Source organism: Aotus nancymaae, unplaced genomic scaffold (assembly GCF_030222135.1).
Source record: "Aotus nancymaae isolate 86718 unplaced genomic scaffold, 86718_ANA_hifiasm-v0.15.2.pri h1tg000067l, whole genome shotgun sequence".
Taxonomy (NCBI): domain Eukaryota; kingdom Metazoa; phylum Chordata; class Mammalia; order Primates; family Aotidae; genus Aotus; species Aotus nancymaae.
The window spans coordinates 23,491,132-23,510,137 of NW_026988482.1; the positions used below are offsets into that span (position 1 = coordinate 23,491,132).

Sequence of the window (19,006 nt, forward strand, 5' to 3'; positions counted from 1 at the left end):
GTGGCTCACACCTGTAATCCCAGCACTCTGGGAGGCCGAGGCAGATGGATCACGAGGTCAGGAGATCAAGACCATCCTGGCTAACGTGGCGAAACCCTGTCTCTACTAAAAATATAAAAAATTAGCCAGGCGTGATGGTGTATGCCTATAGGCCCAGCTACTCGGGAAACTGAGGCAGAATCTCTTGAACCCGGGAGGCAGAGCTTGCAGTTAGCTGAGATTACACCACTGCACTCCAGCCTGGGTGACAAAGCGAGACTCCATCTCAAAAAAGAAAGAGAAAGCGGGGAGTTAAGAAGCAAGGGTCCCTTCATGGAGCTTTTCTAGGGGCCTTGGACCAAGGGCCACTGAGACACTAGAGCATGTTTGAAGCTGCCATAGAAACAAAGGCAACTAGGGCAGCCTGCCTGACCCCAGGTTGGGGCTGCTGGAGTGAGGGATCTGGGGAGGGCCTGCTATTGGAGACAGAACAATGGACACTCGGGGGAGGGCCTTGAAGGGCCTGGGAAGAAGGAAACCAGAGCCAGCTGCTGTTTGATGGCAGGACTAAAGTCACCTCCTCCCTGAGGTGGTGACAAGGATGGGTGAAGCCAAGGGGTGTGTGACTACACAGTGACTGGGGGCCTGGGGCTCTCAGTCCCCCATCAGAGATCCTCAGCATCTGGTTCCAGCTTCACCACTGCCCCATCCCTCTTCCCAGCTGACCAGTCCCTCCTTGGCTCCCCCTGTTCACTGGAGAGGCCCAGGACCCTCATTTGGCACTTGAGACCCTTTGTCATGGGCACTGCCCACCTTGCCCATGTGCAGAGAGTACCAAACACAGCACGTGCCCTTTGCTCAGAAGGAGACCTCTACCTGGAGTTCCCTTCCCCACACCCATTTCCCTTTAGGGCTCAGCCAGGTTGTCAGCTCCTCTGCCTCCCTAAGCCACCCAAGTCTGTCCCGATGGGAGTCCTCTCCCATCACATTAGGGGTCCCCGGGTACAGAGGAGCAGTTTTTTGTCTGTTTTGAGACAAGTTCTGGCCCTGTCACCCAGGCTGGAGTGCAGTGTCACAATCTTGGCTCACTGCAACCTTTGCCTGCCAGGCTCAAGCCATCCTCCCACCTCAGCCTCCTAAGTAGCTGGTACTACAGGCACACACCACCATGCCCAGCTAATTTTTTTTTTTTTTGTATTTTTTGTAGGGATGAGGTCTTGCCGTGTTGCCCAGGCTGGTCTCGAACTCTTGAGCTCAAATGATCCTCCCGCCTCAGCCTCCCAAAGCACTGGGATTACAGCATGAGCCACCACGCCCACCCTGGAGGAGCAGTTGTGTCTGCAGGTGGGATCCTTAGGGAGGAAAGGTCAGTTGGTGGGGGCAATGGAGCAGTGTGAGCCAGCCTGTGCCCCACCTGCCTGCCCGTCCTGGACACCAAATCAGCTGGCTCTAAAAGTAGAAAAGGGGCACAGGGTCCAGACAGGCCTGAAGAGAGCAGACCTGGCCCAGGACCTCAGGCCATCCCCCTCACCCTCCTGGCTATCAGGCAAAGAGAGGCACATGTTTGATCACCCACTCTGGGTGGAAGTCCCCTTTATTTGGATTTGCCACTGGATGGCTAGATGATGTAGGTGGCCTTCAATGTGGACCAGGAGGGCATCCAGCACGTGCAGGACCTCACGGAGCAGGGTGCGGTCTGAGATTGGGGCCCGCCGTTTCGAGGGGCCACAGGGCTCAGGGGTCACCTGTGGATGCTGAGAACAGGACCAAGAGACAGGAGTGAGAGTGGAGGGCCAAGAGGGAGGGGCGACGAGGGGCCGAGATGGAGCTGGGGAACAGGGTGAGGGCTGTGGGGCAGTGCCCAGATGGGATGGGAGGTAGACTCAGGGTGATAGAGGATCACCAAGGGTCTGTTGTGGGCTATGGTGGTCACAGGGCCCACAGGGGCTGGATGAGAGCAGGGGTACTAAAGGGGAGAGCTGGGGGCAGGGTGCCAGCTGTGGGTGGTGAACATGGGTTCCATAAAGGTGTGTGGACACAGGGACAATGGGCTGTGAGCCGGGGGTGGGGGTGTAGGAGGCCCACAGGCCACAGTGTGGCCCCATGGGGCAGGGCTGGGTGGAAGACAGAGGCTCACTGGGTGTACATGGAGGCAGGGGCTGTGGGGGAGACAAGAGCTGTGCTCACCTCACCCTTGGTGGCCTGTGAGCGCTGCCGCCACTGCAGCATCTTACGGCGGATCATCAGCATCACGGTGGTGATCATGACCCCAGCCACGGGGTAGATGTGGCTTGATCCTGGGCCCAGCCAGTAGCCAGGACAGCTCGAGCGGCCCCTACAGCCCTCTACAGTATTTGGCTGACACCCCCAGGGCTGCAAGTCCAGCCCCACCTGGTACCAGAGGGGTCTCGACCAGGCGTGGGTAGGGGCAGGCATTACCAGCAGGAATAGCAAGGGCAGCGAGGGCAGCACGTGCAGCATGGCTGCCGCTAGTACCAGGGGCCGGAACCCGGGCGCCTGGCAACGGGCAAACACCCCTCCCCCAGGAACAGGCCTGGCTCTGAGGCAGCAGGTTCCAGCCAGGCCTGTGGCCTTTCATGAGGCAGCCTGGCCAGAAACTGGCTGTGGTAGGGGGGCTGGGATCCAGGGCTTAACGAGAATGGCAGACCTGGGTTCTGGTTCCTACTCTCCCAGCAGGCCCTGACTGGCCCAAAACTGAGGGAGCACTTCCTTTTGAAGCTGCACCCTAGGCCGGGTGTGGCAGCACACACCTGGTAGCCCAGCACTTTGGGAGGTTGAGGCAGGTGGATGGCTTGAGCCCAGAAGTTTGAGACCAGCCTAGGCATCATGGCAAAACTCTGTCTCCATAAAAAATACAAATAATTATCTGGGTGTGGTAGTGTGTGCCTGTATTCCCAGCTACCCAGGAGGCTGAATTGGGAGGATCACCTGAGACCAGGAGGTCAAGGCTGCAATGAGCTGTGATTGCGCCCTTGCACTCCATCCTGGGTGACAGAGTGAGATTCTGTCTTAAAAAAGATAAAAAGAAGAAACCAAGTCACAAACAGTTAAAGAAACCAGACTAACAGAAATTCTTTTTTTTTGAGACAGAGTCTTGCTCTGTCGCCAGGCTGGAGTGCAGTGGCATGATCTCAGCTCACTGCAACCTCCTCCACCTCCCTGGTTCAAACAATTCTCCTGCCTCAGCCTCCTGAGTGGCTGGGACTACAGGCGCGAACCGCTACACCCATCTAATTTTTGTATTTTTAGTAGAGGCGGAGTTTCACCATGTCGACAAGGATAGTCTCAATCTCTTGACCTCGTGATCCGCCCACTTCGGCCTCCCAAAATGCTGGGATTACAGGCATGAGCCACCGTGCCCTGCCCAGAAATTCTTTTTTTTAAGAGACAGCTCACTGCAGTCTTGACCTCCTGGGCCCAAGTGATCCTCCTGGCTCAGCCTCCTGAGCAGCTGAAACTACAGGTATGCACCACCATGCCTGGCTAATTTATTTATTTACTTATTTTTTTAATTTACTTTATTTTTTAGAGATGGGGGTCTTACTATATTGCCCAGGGGGGTTTCAAACTTTTGGCCTCAAGTGATCCTGACACTTCAGCCTCCCAAAGTGCTGGGATTACAGCTGTGAGCCACCATGCCTGGTCCCTAGAAATCCTTGAGTTTACAGGATGGTAGATAAGAAAATAAACAACTTGCTGAAACATTGAAATTCCCTCTGCTTATAAGATTTAAAAAAAACTGTCTGAAATCAGATGGACCCAATTATTGCCAACGAATTTGCACAGAAAGAACTTGTTGACATCACAGGCTGAATTTCCACTATGTTTCATGTAACTCTCCCAGAATTTGCACAGGGGACCCATGAGGAGGCATGAAGAGTTAACTGCACATGTGCATATGCCTGAGAACTTTCCAGACCTCCCCTCGCTTACACCAATCACCTACAAATCCCAGTATCCATCCCCTAAAACTCTTCCAGTAAAATCACTGCCTTAATGCCGGCACAGGGAGACATACTGGAGCTGGACTCCTGCTTCCTTGCTAGTTGACTTGCAATAAAAAGCTTTTCTTGGCTGGGTGCGGTGGCTCATGCCCGTAATCCCAGCACTCTGGGAGGCCAAGGTGGGTGTATCACCTGAGGTCAGGAGTTTGAGACCAGTCTGACCAACATAGTGAAACTCCATCTCTACTAAAAATACAAAAATTAGGCCAGGCACTGTGGCTCACACCTGTAATCCCAGCACTTTGGGAGGCCGAAGCGGGTGGATCACTTGAGGTCAGGAGTTAAGAGACCAGCCTGGACAACATGGTGAAACCCTGTCTCTACTAAAAATATAAAAATTAGCCAGGCATGGTGGCAGGCATCTATAATCCCAGCTACTTGGGAGGCTGAGGCACAAGAATTGCTTGAAGCCGGGAGGAGGTGGTTGCAGTGAGCCAAGATCATGCCACTGCACTTCAACCTAGGTGACAGAGTGAGACTCCGTAGGGATTACACACTTGTAATCCCAGCTGCTGGGGAGACTGAGGTGGGAGAACTGCTTGAACCCAAACCTGGTGTCAGGCCCACAACTGTAATTGCAGTAGTTTGGGAGGCTGAGGCAGAAGGATCTTTTCAGTCCAAGAGTGAGACCATGGTGGGCAACATAGTGAGATTCTACCACTATCAAAAAACTAATGAAATTAGCCCAACATGGTGAGAATTGCTTCAGCCCAAAACCCAGTGTCATAGTACTAGTTTCTAGCACTTCAAGCAGTGAGCTGTTTTGCTCAGTAACACCTTCCCTCGTCCTTCTCCTCACCCATCAGCTAACCCCTAAAATCCAAACACCTGCAGTGGCTCACATGTGTAATCCCAGCATTTTGGGAGCCTGAGGCCAAGGATCTCTTGAGCCCAGGAGTTTGAGCCCAGCCGAGGAAACATGGTAACAACCCATCTCTACAAATTTTTTTTTTTTCTTTTTGAGACAGAGTCTCGCTCTGTCCCCCAGGCTGGAGTGCAGTGGCATAATCTCTGCTCACTGCAACTTCTGCTTCCCAGGTTCAAGGGATTCTCCTGCCTCAGCCTCCCGAGTAGCTGGGACTACAGGCGTGAACCACCACGCCCACCTAATTTTTGTATTTGTAGTAAAGACAAGGTTTCACCATATTGGTTAGGCTGGTCTTGAACTCCCGACCTTGTGATCCGCCCGCCTTGACCTCCCAAAGTGCTGTGATTACAGGCATGAGCCACCTCGCCCAGCTTTTTTTTTTTTTTTTTTTTGGGACAGAGTCTTGCTCTGTCACCAGGCTGGAGTGTAGTGGCATGATCTCAGCTCACTTCAATCTCCACCTCCCAGGTTCAAGTGATTCTCCTGCCTCAGTCTCCTGAGTAGCTGGGACAGGCATGTACCACCATGCCAGGCCAATTTTTTTTTTTTTTTTTTTTTTGAGATCAAGTCTTGCTATGTCACCCAGGCTGGAGTGCAGTGGCGCAATCTCGGCTCACTGCAACCTTCACCTCCCAGGTTCAAACAATTCTCCTGGCTCTGCCCCCCGAGTAGCTGGGATTACAGGTGCGTGCCACCATGCCCAGCTAATTTTTTGTATTTTTAGTAGAGATGGGATTTCACCATGTTGGCCAGGCTACTCGGGAGGCTGAGGCAGGAGAATTGCTTGAACCCAGGAGGCAGAGGTTGCAGTGAGCCAAGATGGCGCCACTGCAGTCCAGCCTGGGCGACAGAGCAAGACTCTGTCTCAAAAAAACGAAAAAAAAAACAAAAAACAAAAAACTAGCTGGGTGTGATGGTATGTGCCTGTAGTCCCAGCTATGTAGGAGGCTGAGGTAGGAAGACTGCTTGAGCCCAGGAGGTCGAGTCTGCAGTGAGTAGTGATCACAGCACTGCACTCCAGCCTGGGCAACAGAGCAAGACCCAATTAAAAAAAAATTCCACATGGCTCCTAAAACCTTTTGCTTCCACCAGGGGCATCACCTGTCTAGGCTGACCAAACTCACGGGTCCCCCACCCCAGCCTCAGCCCCATAATCTGTATCGCAGTTGGGTCAGTGCTCAAAGGTGTGGGATCAAAACCCATGGGTAGCTCCCTCACTGTGAGAACAAAACTGGAAGGCTCCGACTGGCCTGAGAGGTCCCCCAACCTGCTCACCTCAGCTCATGCTGCCCCCGCCTCCCACGGGCCTCTCTCAACATCCCTGCTGCTCCCAGTGCCAACAGTACAGCTTCCCACGCCTAGGAAGTCACCTTCTCATGGCTGGAGTTTCAGTTCCAGCATCACCTGCTCCCTGAGTCCCCCTCCCATGAGCATCTTGGGTGATACATGACCTCGTCTGTCACGTGACCCTGCTTTATTTTCTTCAAAGCACTTCTAACTACCTGCAATTTCTTGTTTGAGGTCTGCTGCCCTCTCTAACACTTAATCTTCATTCAACCATTATTTACTGAGCAGCTGCCAGGGATAATTGCTGCTGCTAGAATGTGGTGTGACAGAGTAAATAAAAGCTCTTACTTCCTGGGGCTGAGCTTCTAGGGCAGGGATTTGGGGGGTGATGGTGCCAGGCACTAATACAGATCATGATAAAACAAAGCCAGGCAAGGTTGCCTCCAAGATTTGAAGGGCAGGGTGGCCTCTGTCCACTCTAAGGACAGTGCCCAGGCCCCAGCACAGAGCGTGGCACCTGCTCACCACCTGATGAACAGCGGCGCTCACAGGTTTGGAGTAGAGGACCTAAGCCCAGCATTGTTCTAAGCATTTCCCGGCATTTCGTTATTTATTTATTTATTTTTGCGACAGGGTCTTGCTCTGTCACCCAGGCTGGAGTGCAGTGGCACGATCTCAGCTCACTGCAACCTCCCACCTCCCAGGTTCAATCGATCCTCCCACCTCAGCCTTTCCAGTAGCTGAGATTACAGGCATGTGCCACCATGCCCAGCTAATTTTTGTGTTTTTAGTAGACACAGGGTTTCACCTGCCTTGGGCCTCCCAAAGTGCTGGGATTACAGGCCCAGCATCTACTCATTTAATATTCACTGAGCAACCCATGAAGCAAGAACTGTGACCACTCACTCTACTGATGAACAGTACACTGAGGCCCAGAAAGATCCCAGGACCCGGCCCCTCCCCTACCATCACTGTATGGCAGCTGGCCCAATGCCCCACCGCCTGCTGGGTCACATGCACGGATGTCAGCATTTAATGGCAGAAACCAACACACACTCCTTGACTGACAGTGTTCTACCAAGCCCAGGTGATCTATCTGTCGTCCAGGCTGGAGTGCAGTGGTGAGATCTTGGTTCACTGCAACTTCTGCCTCCCAAGTTCAAGTGATTTTCATGCCTTAGCATCCTAAGTAGTTGGGATTACAGGCGTGCGTGACCACGCCTAATTTTTGTATTTTTAGTAGAGACAGGGTTTCACCATGTTGGCCAGGATGGTCTCAAACTCCTGACATCAAGTGATCCACCCGCCTTGGCCTCCCAAAGTGCTGCGATTACAGTTGTCAGCCACCACGCCCAGCCCGGGCATGCTTATTCTTAAGCATAGAGCAGCAATGTGGGGGAACAGCTGCTCTTAGGTGATCACTCTGCATCCTCCAGGGACTGCCCAGTGGCACCCACACTGTCCTGTACCTTATTGGGTATTCCTGAGAGTGAGTTATTCCTGAGAAGCAGCTCTGGTTCCAACTATTTCACAGCTGAAGACACAGGGACTGAGCGCTATGCATGACTGGGGAGAAACCTGAACCGTGGATGCCTCTACAGCTCCCCTCCTCTGTACCCTGACCTCCCTGAGTCTTTCCTCCACCTTCTACCCCATCTCACCTTCAGGGCACAGGAAGGGTCAGCAGCCACAGCTGTGGACCACCCGCCACCAAGTCCCCACTAAGCCACAGCAGAGCCTGGAGTTGAGCAGACAAACCTTTATTCCTGAGGCTAAAACATGTACCAGTTCCCTCCCTGTACCCGCCAGTGCCAGCCTGACTACAGTCCCCTGTCCCAGGCCTGGAGCACTGAACTTGGAGTCCCAGGACCTCCATCCCTGAGTTGTGTGTATGTACATGGAGGGGACTCCTGGGTAGCACCTGGAGGTGGCCTAGGGGTGAAGGGCTTCTCAAGGGTGCCCTGTCACAACCTTCAGAGGTACACAGTCTCAGGCAGGTTGCAGCATGGTCAGAGTCTGGTGACCTGGGTGGGCAGAGGAGGGGAGGCTCCAGTCAGTTTCCAAAGGACACAGACCAACCCCCGCCCCCAGGAACAGCTTTTTTTTTTTTTTTTTTTTTGAGACGGAGTTTCGCTCTTGTTACCCAGGCTGGAGTGCAATGGCACGATCTTGGCTCACCACAACCTCCGCCTCCTGGGTTCAGGCAATTCTCCTGCCTCAGCCTCCTGAGTAGCTGGGATTACAGGCACGCGCCACCATGCCCAGCTAATTTTTTGTATTAGTAGAGACGGGGTTTCACCATGTTGACCAGGATGGTCTCGATCTCTTGATCTCGTGATCCACCCGCCTCGGCCTCCCAAAGTGCTGGGATTATAGGCTTGAGCCACCGCGCCTGGCCCCCAGGAACAGCTTTATCCAAAGACAGTGCGGAAAGCACTGGGCCCACTAGGGATGGCGCCATGGCCACAAGGAAAGACTCCCTGGAGCTGGGGCCAGGGTGGGGACAAGCAGTAGATTAACAAAAAAGAGCTTGGCAGGCCAGAGGTCTTGACTCACTGAAACAGGGCTGTCGGGGACGGGCCTTGGGTGTTGGAGGGCAAAGGTGACGGCATCGTGGACAGAGGCAAAGAGATGCTTCTTGGTGACAGACGCATCGAAGAACTGCCCAGCCTCAAGCTGGCTGACCACGGGGCCTGTGGGCAAGGAGGAGGCCTCCCCTGACTCTCAGAACCACCAGGAACTCAACTCCCAGGAGCCAACAGAATGCCCTGACCTCAGCACCCCTGATCTCCACCCCTGAGGCTATCTATAGCTGGACTCACATCACTTGTAACCCTGGACTCCTGTCTCCCAGGATACCTCTGACCTCCAGTTCCAGAGAAAAATTTTTCCCTTGTGCTACCTGGAAAACTCCTTGGTCAAAAGCATCCCACCCTCTTCCCAGGTCCCTCCTGCTGTCCCCACCCTACTCACTGTGGCAGGCCGCCATGTACACCTCCACCTCGATCTCCCGGAAGTCACGGAAAATCTGTAGCAGAAAAGGGCGCCAGCCTCAGAGGGAGGCTCAGGGACTTCATGGGCAGCTCGGGCAGGCTTGGGGAGGGAGTTTAGAGGGGGAGCTTTGAGGATTTGGGGAGTCAGAGGCTCAGAGTGCTCTCAGGGAAAGTTATGGGGTCAGTGTGGAGGCTTGAGGGGTCCTGGTCTGCCCCCATCCTTACATTCTTCAGGCTCTTGAGGCACACAGTGTCCACGAAGGAGAGAGCGCTCAGGTCCAGGATGAGGCTGTGGAAGTCTGGCTGAGGTAGGCCCAGGGCCTTCAGTGTGGACACATCTGGGGCCTTGGAGTCTTCTTGACCACCGGCTGTTGCATCTTCCATCTTATCCCCTGGGCTCACCTGACGGGGAGCCAGACATGCTGCCAGGGTCACCCATGAGAGGGTGAAGGCAGGACTGGATGCACACAGACATGCAGGGACATGCAAGTCAGATGCGGAGCATGCATGGGACACATAAGGACCCAGACATGGGGGAGTCACATAGGTATAAAAAGACAGGAAGGACAGATGTGTGGGGACACGCAGGAGGCCACACCCAGACATGCATATACTGGTCTGCTACCTCCTTAACTGAGGCTGCACGGGGACATGAGAAGGGACAGTGCTGCGAGACCCTGTCCCATTCTCCTCAGCCAGGTCCAAATGGGGAGGGGGCCCAGGAGCAGACCAGAATAGACACAGGCGTCCACATAACACACACGCACACGCCTTGGCACCCTGCCCTGTCCTGAGTCTCTAATTAAGCTTGGCATCCCCTTTGAACCCTAATTTTTTTTTTTTTTTGATATGGAGTTTCGCTCTTGTTGCCCAGGCTGGAGTGCAATGGTATGATCTCGGCTCACAGCAACCTCCACCTCCCAGGTTCAAGTGATTCTCCTGCCTCAGCCGCCCGAGTAGCTGGAATTTCAGACATGTGCTACCACGCCCGGCTAATTTTTTGTTTTTAGTAGAGACAGGGTTTCTTCATGTTGGTCAGGGTGGTCTTGAACTCCCGACCTCAGGTGATCCACCTGCCTCAGCCTCCCAAAGTGCTGGAATTTATAGACGTGAGCCACCAGGCCTGGCCCCAGATGTTTTTTTTAAGAGATGGGGTGTTGCTTCATTGCCCAGGTTGAATGCAGTGGTTATTTACAGGTGTCATCAGAGCGCACTGCAGCCCTGAACTCCTGGGCTCCAATGACTTTCCTGCCTTAGCCTCCCAAAAAGCTGGGACTACAGGCGCACACCACCACACACCTGCCTCTGACCCCTAGATTTTTTCCCATACACCCAATCCCTTTCCTCTACCCATGAGCAGACTCTGGGGGGGTCTTGTGGCATCTACAAATCCAGAATCTTCATTGAGGCCTAAGAGTCTAGGCCTAGATTCTGTGGCATATCACGAATCTCCCTGCAGAGTATCTGAGCCAGCTCCCACTCCTCCTGCCATCGGCACAACACCCTAGAGCCCACAGCTGCTGGGTCCATGGCATTCCTCATGAGACATGCGTGGAGGCTGCATCTCTGCAGCTCACAGCTGTCCCCTCCTCTCCCACCGCCAGCCTCACCATTGCCTTGCAGTCCTCAACGTTATTGCTCCTCATGTCTTCCAGGCTGGTGTTGACATTAATGGAAACTGAGGTGTCCTTGGAAGAGGCAGCCTATGCCAGGGAAGACAGGGGATGGGAAACAGCTATCCCGGCTGCCATGACAGCTGTGTCACATAGGCCTGGTGATGCCCCAGTGTTGGGCAGGTAGCTGGGCCAGGACTGAAAGCTGTGGGACCCGGGGCAGCCAGGCTGAAGCTCCTGGAACAGCCATGAAAGGGAAGAGGACTGTCACTGGTTCAGACGATGGGAGAGCAACAAAATTCCACCTAGAGTCCAGACGCGCTAGGGAGGGAAGCAAGGTCCCTGGGAGCATGGGGGAGAATGGGGAAGGGATGAGGAGTGAGGATGAGTGAGGAGGCCAGAGGCCAGGAGAAAGGCTGGGGCAGGGGGCGGGGGCAGGGAGCAGAGGGCAGGGGACAGCCAAAAGGGGCCCTGCCTGTTTCTGAAGCTTCTTCTGTTTCTGAAGCTTCTTCTCTTTCTGCAGTTGCTTCAGCTTCAGTTGCTCCTGCTTCTTGAGCAACTTCTTCTTTTGAGAGATGAGGAGGTCGACATCCACACCGCACTGGAGCCAAACGTCAGAGAAGGAGTGGTGAGCTCTGGGGGAGTTGGGGCCTGACACCCACCTGGGGACCCCGCCTCACCCTCTGCTTCAGTGCATCACTGTAGAACTCAGCGTTGGCAAAGTACACAGTGGCTGAGGAGCGGAAGACCTTCACCCCTGGAACTTCCTTGGCCTGGGGATGGGGCAGAACTCATGGGGGCTGGATCTCCCCTCTCCCAGCTTCACCCTGTTCTCCTGCCTTTCCTTTCCTAGCATGCCCAGTGCCTGCCGCCACCCAGCCCTCTGCTCCCCAGCCTAGAGTCCAGGCCCTCCCAGGGACCTGGGCCACGAGCCCGGCAGTGTCATCCCCATGCCCACCTCATCTCTCCCTCCCCATTTCTCCTGCCACCGCCCAGGCAGGCTTCACAGGCTCTTAGTCCTTCTCTTGGGGTTCCAACCCCTGCCTTTTGGTCTGTTTTCTGCACCCAGACAGAGGTCCTCCTAGGCTGTCATCCCAGTCAGACCTTCCCCAGCTCACACCCCATTTAGGTCACAGCCCAGGTCTCCGCTGGGCTCCAGGCCTGCATGGTGCAGCACCCCTCTTCCACCTGGCTGGGCTCCTCCTCTCCCATGTCTCAGACCCCTTAGTTCCTCCCCGCACTGCCTAATCGCACTGCACCCGTGTTGCAGGGAACAGTCTTGTTTTCTTCCAGAGCCCCCCACCTATGTTCCCAGCACTTGGCCCAAGACCTCTCAGGAGGTCAATAAATGACTGGGGATTTAGTAACTCCACTGATCAGATCAGGAAATGCTTCCGTTCCATCCTGGTGCCCCAGGGAGCTGCTGCTCTGGCTCTGTCTGACCTGGGGCTGCTCTGTAGGTTGAGCTTGTGCTGTTGACTCCATGACAGACCTCTCCCCAGCCCCATCTCTGTTCACTCTCCCTCTGTCCCTTCATACCTCTAGAGGGGGTCGTAGACCCAGTCTCCTCCCTTGAACTCCCAAAGGCCAATGCTAAAGTGTCCTCAGCCCCGTGTCCTGGCCAAGTGAGGAACAGACCCACAAAGGCCCATTCTTCCTCCGTCTCCCCATCCACGCCGTCTGGCTCACCTCTGAGTACTCTGCCACATCTCTGTAAATATCTGTGTCTGGCACCTGCCCCAGGACAGAGTAGTGGGGCCTGTGGAGGAGAGAGAGAATGAATGAAGAGGGGACAGAAAACAGAGACAGCAGAGGAGTTTGAAGAAGCCTGAAGTCCCCAGATATGTGCGGAAAGCTGGTGGGAACCCTGTGGCATTCCCCCACTAGCTGGAATGAGGGGACCAACATAGTGAACTCGCCTCTGCGTGCGGACCACCACGAGCAGCAGGGAGAAGATGACTGCAGCCACCAGGCCAAGGTCCAGGTTCAGCAGGATGGTGGCCATGAAGGTCACCAGCCAGATGAGCTGAGAACAAAGGGCAGTGGCTGAAGAGTGGCGAGGAGCCACGGGGCTGCCCAGTCCCTGCCCTGGGCTCCCAGAGCACTCACCAGATCCGCCCGATTGGCCTTCCAGAGGGAGCACACGTCACTGAGCTGCCGCAGCATGCCCTTCAGGTTCACAATGACGATGGCCGCCAGGACTGCCTGGGGTGGGGGCAGGGCCGCCAGGGGCCATTGAGGGCACCCGATGCTGACAACCTCCCCATCGAGGCATGGCCAGACTGAGCCCAAGCACTCAGACAGAACCCCAGACACGAACGCCCACCCAGCCCCTGACCCTGACCACTTGGATCTGACTCTGAAAGGTTCTAACTCCTGACCCTTGACTCCAAATCTCATCTTGAAGAGCTCAGCCTTGAAAAACAGGACCTAACCTTGTGTCCCCACCCCTCGCCTGAACCTAGACTGGCTGATCTGAGCCCTGGCCTGGCCAAGACCTGAAGCCTGGCTGGGTGGGGGCTCACCTTGGGCAGGTCATGGAAGAGTTCCCCAAGTTTGACAATAATGAGGAGGATGAAAAGGGAAGAGACGGCTCCAGCAACCTGTTGGGGGAGGGGCCGAGCAGGGGGTGAGACCCCCTTCCCCAGGCAAAGTCCACGTCCACCCCCATGCCCACGCCCGAAGCCCACCTGCGAGTTGCCCCCGGCGCTCTCCTGTACCAGGCTCCGAGACATAGAGCAACTCACGGGGAAGCACTGGAAGATGCCTCCAATGAGGTTACTGAGGCCCAGGGCCACCAGCTCCTGATGGAGGGAGTGTGGGTGTGAGACTTAATAGAAGTGCCTGGCTGCTGTCCCACCGTGTCTAGGCCTGTGTATCCCCAATCTCATCCCCACCCAGCGGCCCCCAGAGACTGGATGCTGTCCCACACATCCTCCTCTCCCACCCCTAGTGACACGTGGCCCCAGCACATCTGTCGTCTCCCCACGTCCCACTTGTTCCTCCCCAACCCGCTGCTGGTGCCTCCATACACCTAGATGCTTCCTACATGTCCCGCATCACCCAGACCTGGTTGCTGTCCACCCGGTAGCCATGCCTCAGGGCGAAGATCTTCCCCAGCGAGATGGCAATGGCGAACCCAACCAGGGCGATGGTGAAGGCGCTGCCCATGAGCTTTGAGAACAACTGGGAGTTGGGGGCCACTGGGGGGACCAGCCTGTGAGAGGCATCTGTGAGGTCAAAGCAAGGTCTGGGCCTGGCTGCCCAACCCTCCCTGACCTGACAGAGGCCAGAGCTCACCCTGTAGGGATGTTGCCCACGACGTCTACCTCAAATCTGTGCTTCAGACTCATGCCATAGGAGATGCTTGTGGCCCCAATGAGCTGTGGAAGAGGACAGAGTCAGGAAGGCAGGTGCTGGCATCATGGTCGGGGGGATGGGTAAACCACGTGGGGTGAGGAGGGAGACATCAGGCAAACCCTACTTCAGGGGTGGGGAAAAGTCGTGTACGGTGAGAGATGGGCAACACCATTTCGGGTATGGGGAGGTGCTGTCAGGGGCAGGAAGAAACCAACATAGGGGCTTTCTGCTGTGCCCCCCATAATACCCAAGAACTCTCTCAATCCCCCTCGAGCTGGCCCTCAAACATGTGAGGCTGCCGCGCGGCAGGGACCCAGCCTGACCTGCCCTCCTCCCCTGCCCGCCGCTCCCTGGCCCTCAAACCGTGAGCAGCTCCCCGGGTATCGGCATGGGCAGCTGCTGCTGCAGCTTGTCATTCAACAGCTTCACCAGCACGAGCACCACCCCCGCCACAGCTGCGGTGACCATGGTGCCAACATTGCTCTGGGGCAGCTTCCAGCAGACCTCCAGCACTGTCTGAGGAGAGGCAGGGTCAAGCCAGCACTCAAGGCCACGAGGCACACCTACCCCTCCCTCCCCCTGCCCTCACTCACATAGATAAGGGACAGTGGCCCAGAGTGGCTGCTCAGATGGAGCCCAAACACATACTTGAGCTGTGAAACAAAGACCTGCACAGCCGCAGCTGTGGTATAGCCTCGGACGAGAGGCTCTGACAGGTAGGTGACCACGAAGCCGAAGTGGACCAGGCCTAGCCCCACCTGTGGGGTGGCCAGGGGCAGTCAGGGGAGGCAGGGGTCCTAAGGGTAGCCGACAAGGAGCGCAGGGCAAGTAGGATGGGAGGGGGATGAGTGGGTGGCAAGAGGAGGACGAAGATGGTCAGACACTCAGGGGAATGCAGACGGGGTAGTGGGAGGAGCAGAAGTGATGGTGGGGGCACGTACTCCTGACTGTTCCACACCTGGAAGAGGCCGACCAGGACGCTGAGTGTGGAGGCCACCTGCACCCGGGCAGCATCTCTGGCTGTCTCATTGATCGTGGAGTCATTCAAGGCCTGTGGGGCCAGGGATTCTGTCACACTGCCCACCATCACAGACATAACAGCAAAGGTCCCTGTAAGGATGGCACAGGGCAGGTCTGAAGGGGAAAGGACACTGCCCTGCCCTAGTCTTAAGAGAGAGGCCAGGAGACTTTCACTTCTGGACAAACGTCCTCAGACCATGGCTGTAGGAATGGGGGCAGTGCTGGGGTTCAGGTATGGCCAGGCCAGGAGTGAATCTTGAGCTCACGGGCCCTTAAGGGTGGCTAGAAATGCTGGCTCTACCGGGCGCAGTGACTCACGCCTGTAATCCCAGTACTTTGGGAGGCCGAGGTAGACGGATCACCTGAGGTCAGGAGTTTGAGGCCAGCCTGACCAACATGGAGAAACCCCATCTCCACTAAAAATACAAAAATTAGCCAGGCGTGGTGGAGCATACTTCTAATCCCAGCTACTTGGGAGGCTGAGGCAGGAAAATCACTTGAACCTGGGAGGCAGAGGTTGCAGTAAGCCAAGATTGCACCACTGCCCTCTAGCCTGAGCAACAAGAGTGAAACTCCACCTCAACAAAAAAAAAAGAAAGAAAGAAAAAGAAATGCTGGCCCTGCCTCATCTACTCTGTCCCACCTGTGTCTACTGGTCTAGGGACACAGACGCTCTCTGTGGAGTAGGGAAGGGGTCAGGGTTTGCCTCGGGCTGGTCAGGCCTCTGCTAAGTTCCAGGCCCCTTGGGCTGCCTCACCCACTCACATCTTCCTGGAGCCAGGGCTTTGAGGTCCCCTGCCTCTGTGGTCCTATGGTCAGGGGTCTAGTCCTGCCTGGGAATGACTCGTGGACTAGCCCAGGATGCAGCACCAACGCCACCCTCTTCCCCCGCTGCTCCTGCCCTGCTCAGCACCCCTCACCCTGTCCTCCATGGTAGACGTGGGCATCCTCCTGGAAGGCTAGGCCTGCCCCGCTTACCCACAGAGATGTGCCGGGAAGTACCAAACAGGAAGTAGATGAAGACAGGGTAGAAGGAGCTATAGAGACCGAACACGGGGGGCAATCCAGCCAGGAGGGCGTAGGCCAAGCCTAGGGGTAGAATGGTAGCAGTGCGGGCCTGGAGGGCAGATCTTGAAAAGATAAGGGAATCCCAGCCCTGGGTCAGGTGCCACAGTTCCAAGATACAGGCCATGGCCCCAGTTTTGGGCATCACAGACCACAGGGTTTCCAGGCCAAGGCACTGAAGGTGGCTCACCCTGTGGAAGCTGCATGATAGCCACACTCAGGCCGGATAACAGGTCACCCAGGAGCCAGTCACGCACAGGATACCGGGGTAACCAGACCAGAATCGGGAGGTGTTGGAGCAGAAGGGCATGGGCCCGAGCACGGGAGCACCTGGGGACATGATATGAGGGATAGGTGGTCAGGAACAAGGGCTACCTGGGCCCTGCCAGCATCCCCAGACCCCAATCTCGGCCTTACTGCAACCAGGTCCGCCACTGGCGGGTCCTAGGTGCTGAGCCCCAGTGCCCCAGTTCCTCCAGATGCTCCTGGTTCAGCAGCGGCCGTTCCATGTGGTAGTCTCGCTTCCGCAGCTCCATTGCTTGTGTTGCAGGCAGCAGTGCCTGTGTGTCCCTCGGTCTGGGGTGGCAAGACCACAGAGATACAGTGAGGGCACCCCTGGCCCAACCTCCCCCATACCTCCATCTAGGGCTAGAGAGTTACCTACCTGATTTTTCCAGGCCCCAAGATCAAGGTACAGTATTCCGGCCCCCAGCTGGCATCTGTGGGCCACATGCCCAAACCCAGACAGGGGCAGTACCTGAACTTTGGCTGGTGGAAGCCTCTTTCTAGGACAAAGTCCCCCAAGAAGGGACTGCAGGATGAGCACGATCTATACCTCCAGCCAAGATATGGCTGCCCAGTGCTGGACATTCTACCAGTCCAGGTACCAGGCTGCCCCTGGCCGTGCCAATCCCTCTCCCCCAGCCAATCCCTGTCCTGTTCCCAGGTCCTCCTCCAACTGCCCTGGGAGCCCAGTGCTGGCTGAGAGCACACTCAGGGAAGGGGTTCAGCAAACCAGGGGTCCAGTTCCTCAAGCAACTCCCTTCCCAAGCCTCAGGCCTCAGATGAGACCCACCCCTCTAAGGGAAGGAAAGTGTTGGGGCCAAGCTTGCCCCTGGGCCTCCAGCCCCAGGGTCCAGGTGGTAGACAGCTCAGGCCTGGTCTGGGGAAGCCAAGGAATGGCTCTCACCTGAGAATAAAGTCTTTCCTGGAGCGGGAATCTCTCACCTAGAGGGAGAGGACCCCACCTGGAAAGGGAAGTACCCACTTGAAGTGGGGGAAAGAGCTCACCTAGGAATAGCAGCTTTCAAAGAGAATCTCAGCTAGAGGGATCTCTAACCTGCCAGGAAATGTTTACCAGCCAGGCAAGTTCTGACATAGGGAGAATCTTCCCTCTGCCCAGAGGCTCCTACCTGAAGTCAGAGAAAGCTCTTACATGGGAAGAGAAGACCTAGAGGAAGAGGGTTCTCACCTAGAGGTAACTCTCCCCTAGGGGAAGCTGACCTGGGGGGAGGCTACCGATGGAAAGGGGAAAAGCTCTCACCTGGGAATAGATCTACAGGGGGATCTTACCAGGGGAAAGCTCTAGCCTGTTGGGAAGCTTTCACCAGTCAGGAAAGTTCTGATCTTGGAAAAGCCCTGACCTGCGGAGAGGATCCCACTCGAGGGACAGGAACTCACCTGGGAGGGCCTCTAACCTGGCTGTACGGTTGGAGGAGTTTGGAGTGGGTGCAAGGAAGATCCTCATAGACTCTTGGCACCGCTGTCTCAAGGAGATCTTAGAGCCCCCTCTCCCCTCCTACGAGAGTCACTCAGGTCTTCTTAAAGGACTCCCTCCGCGCACAACGTGGGACACGCGTCTGGAGGGCGGAGCCTTAAGCATTGGCCCCTCCCTTTAGGAGGGCAACTGGGGCCAGAAAGGCCGGAGCGCTCACTCCCCGGGTCAGTGGAGCTGGGTGGACTCGGGCCCTAGCTGAAAGCAGCTAGTCCCACGGGCCGCCGCCAGGGACTCCCGGCCCCCACGCACCCCGGCCGGCACATCTCCTGGCTGGGCTCCTCCGCACGCAGCTGCCTCCCTGTGGCCCGAGCTGTCCCTCGGGCGGCACTCCAGCGGCTCTCCGCACAGCCCAAGGGGCTGGGGTCGCGCCGGCTCCCGCCCCCATCCCTTGCTGCAGAGGGGCAGACGCCTTCAGAAAATCGGCAAAGAGGTAAACCGAGGCGTCGCAAGCAGAGAATGCTTGCTCCAGGTAGGCGCTCGCGGAACTCACCCCGACGCATCCGCTAGCCCCATGGCTCGCAAGCTGTCCAGCGCCGGCGGCTCCTGCTGCTAGTGCGAGAGGCCGCTACGCTCCGGAAGGCGGCGCCGGGACCGGGCGAGGCCAGCGGCGCGCTCCCGGGGGCTAATCCCGGGACAGGACGGAGAGGCTTGGGCCAATCAGCGCGCTGGGGCGGGGCCTAAGTGGCGCTCTCTGGGCGGGACGAGCTTAAGAAGGAGGATTTAACCGCTTCCTCCCCGGCTGCCTGGGTTGTGCGGCCCCCTAGTTTCTCGCCAGGCCCTCTGCCCCTAGCTGGATCGGACTGCAGAACTGGAACGAAGAAGCACCTGCGCTGGATGCTTCTTAGTTCCAGTTCTGCAGTCCGATCCAGCCGCGCCCCCAGGCCCTGAGTAGTTTGAAGCTGATCCTAGGTCCTGGCTCTGGGGAAGGTACTCAAGGAGTGGGAAAGAGAAACTCCAGTGGCCGGGAGGCCTAGGAGTGTGGCCAGTAACCGCAGCCTTAACTCTCGTGGGGGATCCAG

The 19,006-nt window shown here is 56.4% G+C and overlaps 2 protein-coding genes across 9 annotated transcripts; both read right to left on the bottom strand.

Annotated features, from left to right (window-relative positions):
- Window positions 1–1,443: 1,443 nt before the first annotated feature.
- On the bottom strand, window positions 1,444–2,473 carry TMEM89 (transmembrane protein 89). Its single transcript, XM_012467659.2, has 2 exons — window positions 2,167–2,473; window positions 1,444–1,733 (listed from the first exon to the last, which is right to left on the bottom strand). Exons 1-2 carry the CDS (start codon window positions 2,458–2,460, stop codon window positions 1,548–1,550), a joined length of 480 nt encoding a protein of 159 aa, XP_012323082.1. The 5' UTR covers window positions 2,461–2,473; the 3' UTR covers window positions 1,444–1,547.
- A 5,430-nt stretch (window positions 2,474–7,903) lies between these two features.
- SLC26A6 (solute carrier family 26 member 6) lies at window positions 7,904–18,555 on the bottom strand. Of its 8 annotated transcripts, none has more exons than XM_064367052.1 (21): window positions 18,478–18,555; window positions 16,628–16,786; window positions 16,401–16,540; window positions 16,124–16,234; window positions 15,084–15,235; window positions 14,719–14,883; window positions 14,489–14,641; window positions 14,066–14,148; window positions 13,835–13,982; window positions 13,456–13,569; window positions 13,291–13,368; window positions 12,875–12,970; window positions 12,685–12,791; window positions 12,455–12,524; window positions 11,446–11,538; window positions 11,241–11,366; window positions 10,763–10,855; window positions 9,378–9,554; window positions 9,133–9,187; window positions 8,716–8,852; window positions 7,904–8,183 (listed from the first exon to the last, which is right to left on the bottom strand). In XM_064367052.1, exons 1-21 carry the CDS (start codon window positions 18,498–18,500, stop codon window positions 8,169–8,171), a joined length of 2,295 nt encoding a protein of 764 aa, XP_064223122.1. In that variant the 5' UTR covers window positions 18,501–18,555; the 3' UTR covers window positions 7,904–8,168. The 8 variants fall into 8 exon arrangements, with proteins under 8 accessions (XP_064223122.1, XP_064223121.1, XP_064223123.1 ...); XM_064367051.1 differs by lacking the exon at window positions 18,478–18,555 and adding an exon at window positions 17,908–18,050; XM_064367053.1 differs by lacking the exon at window positions 18,478–18,555 and adding an exon at window positions 17,891–18,001.
- Window positions 18,556–19,006: the final 451 nt, after the last annotated feature.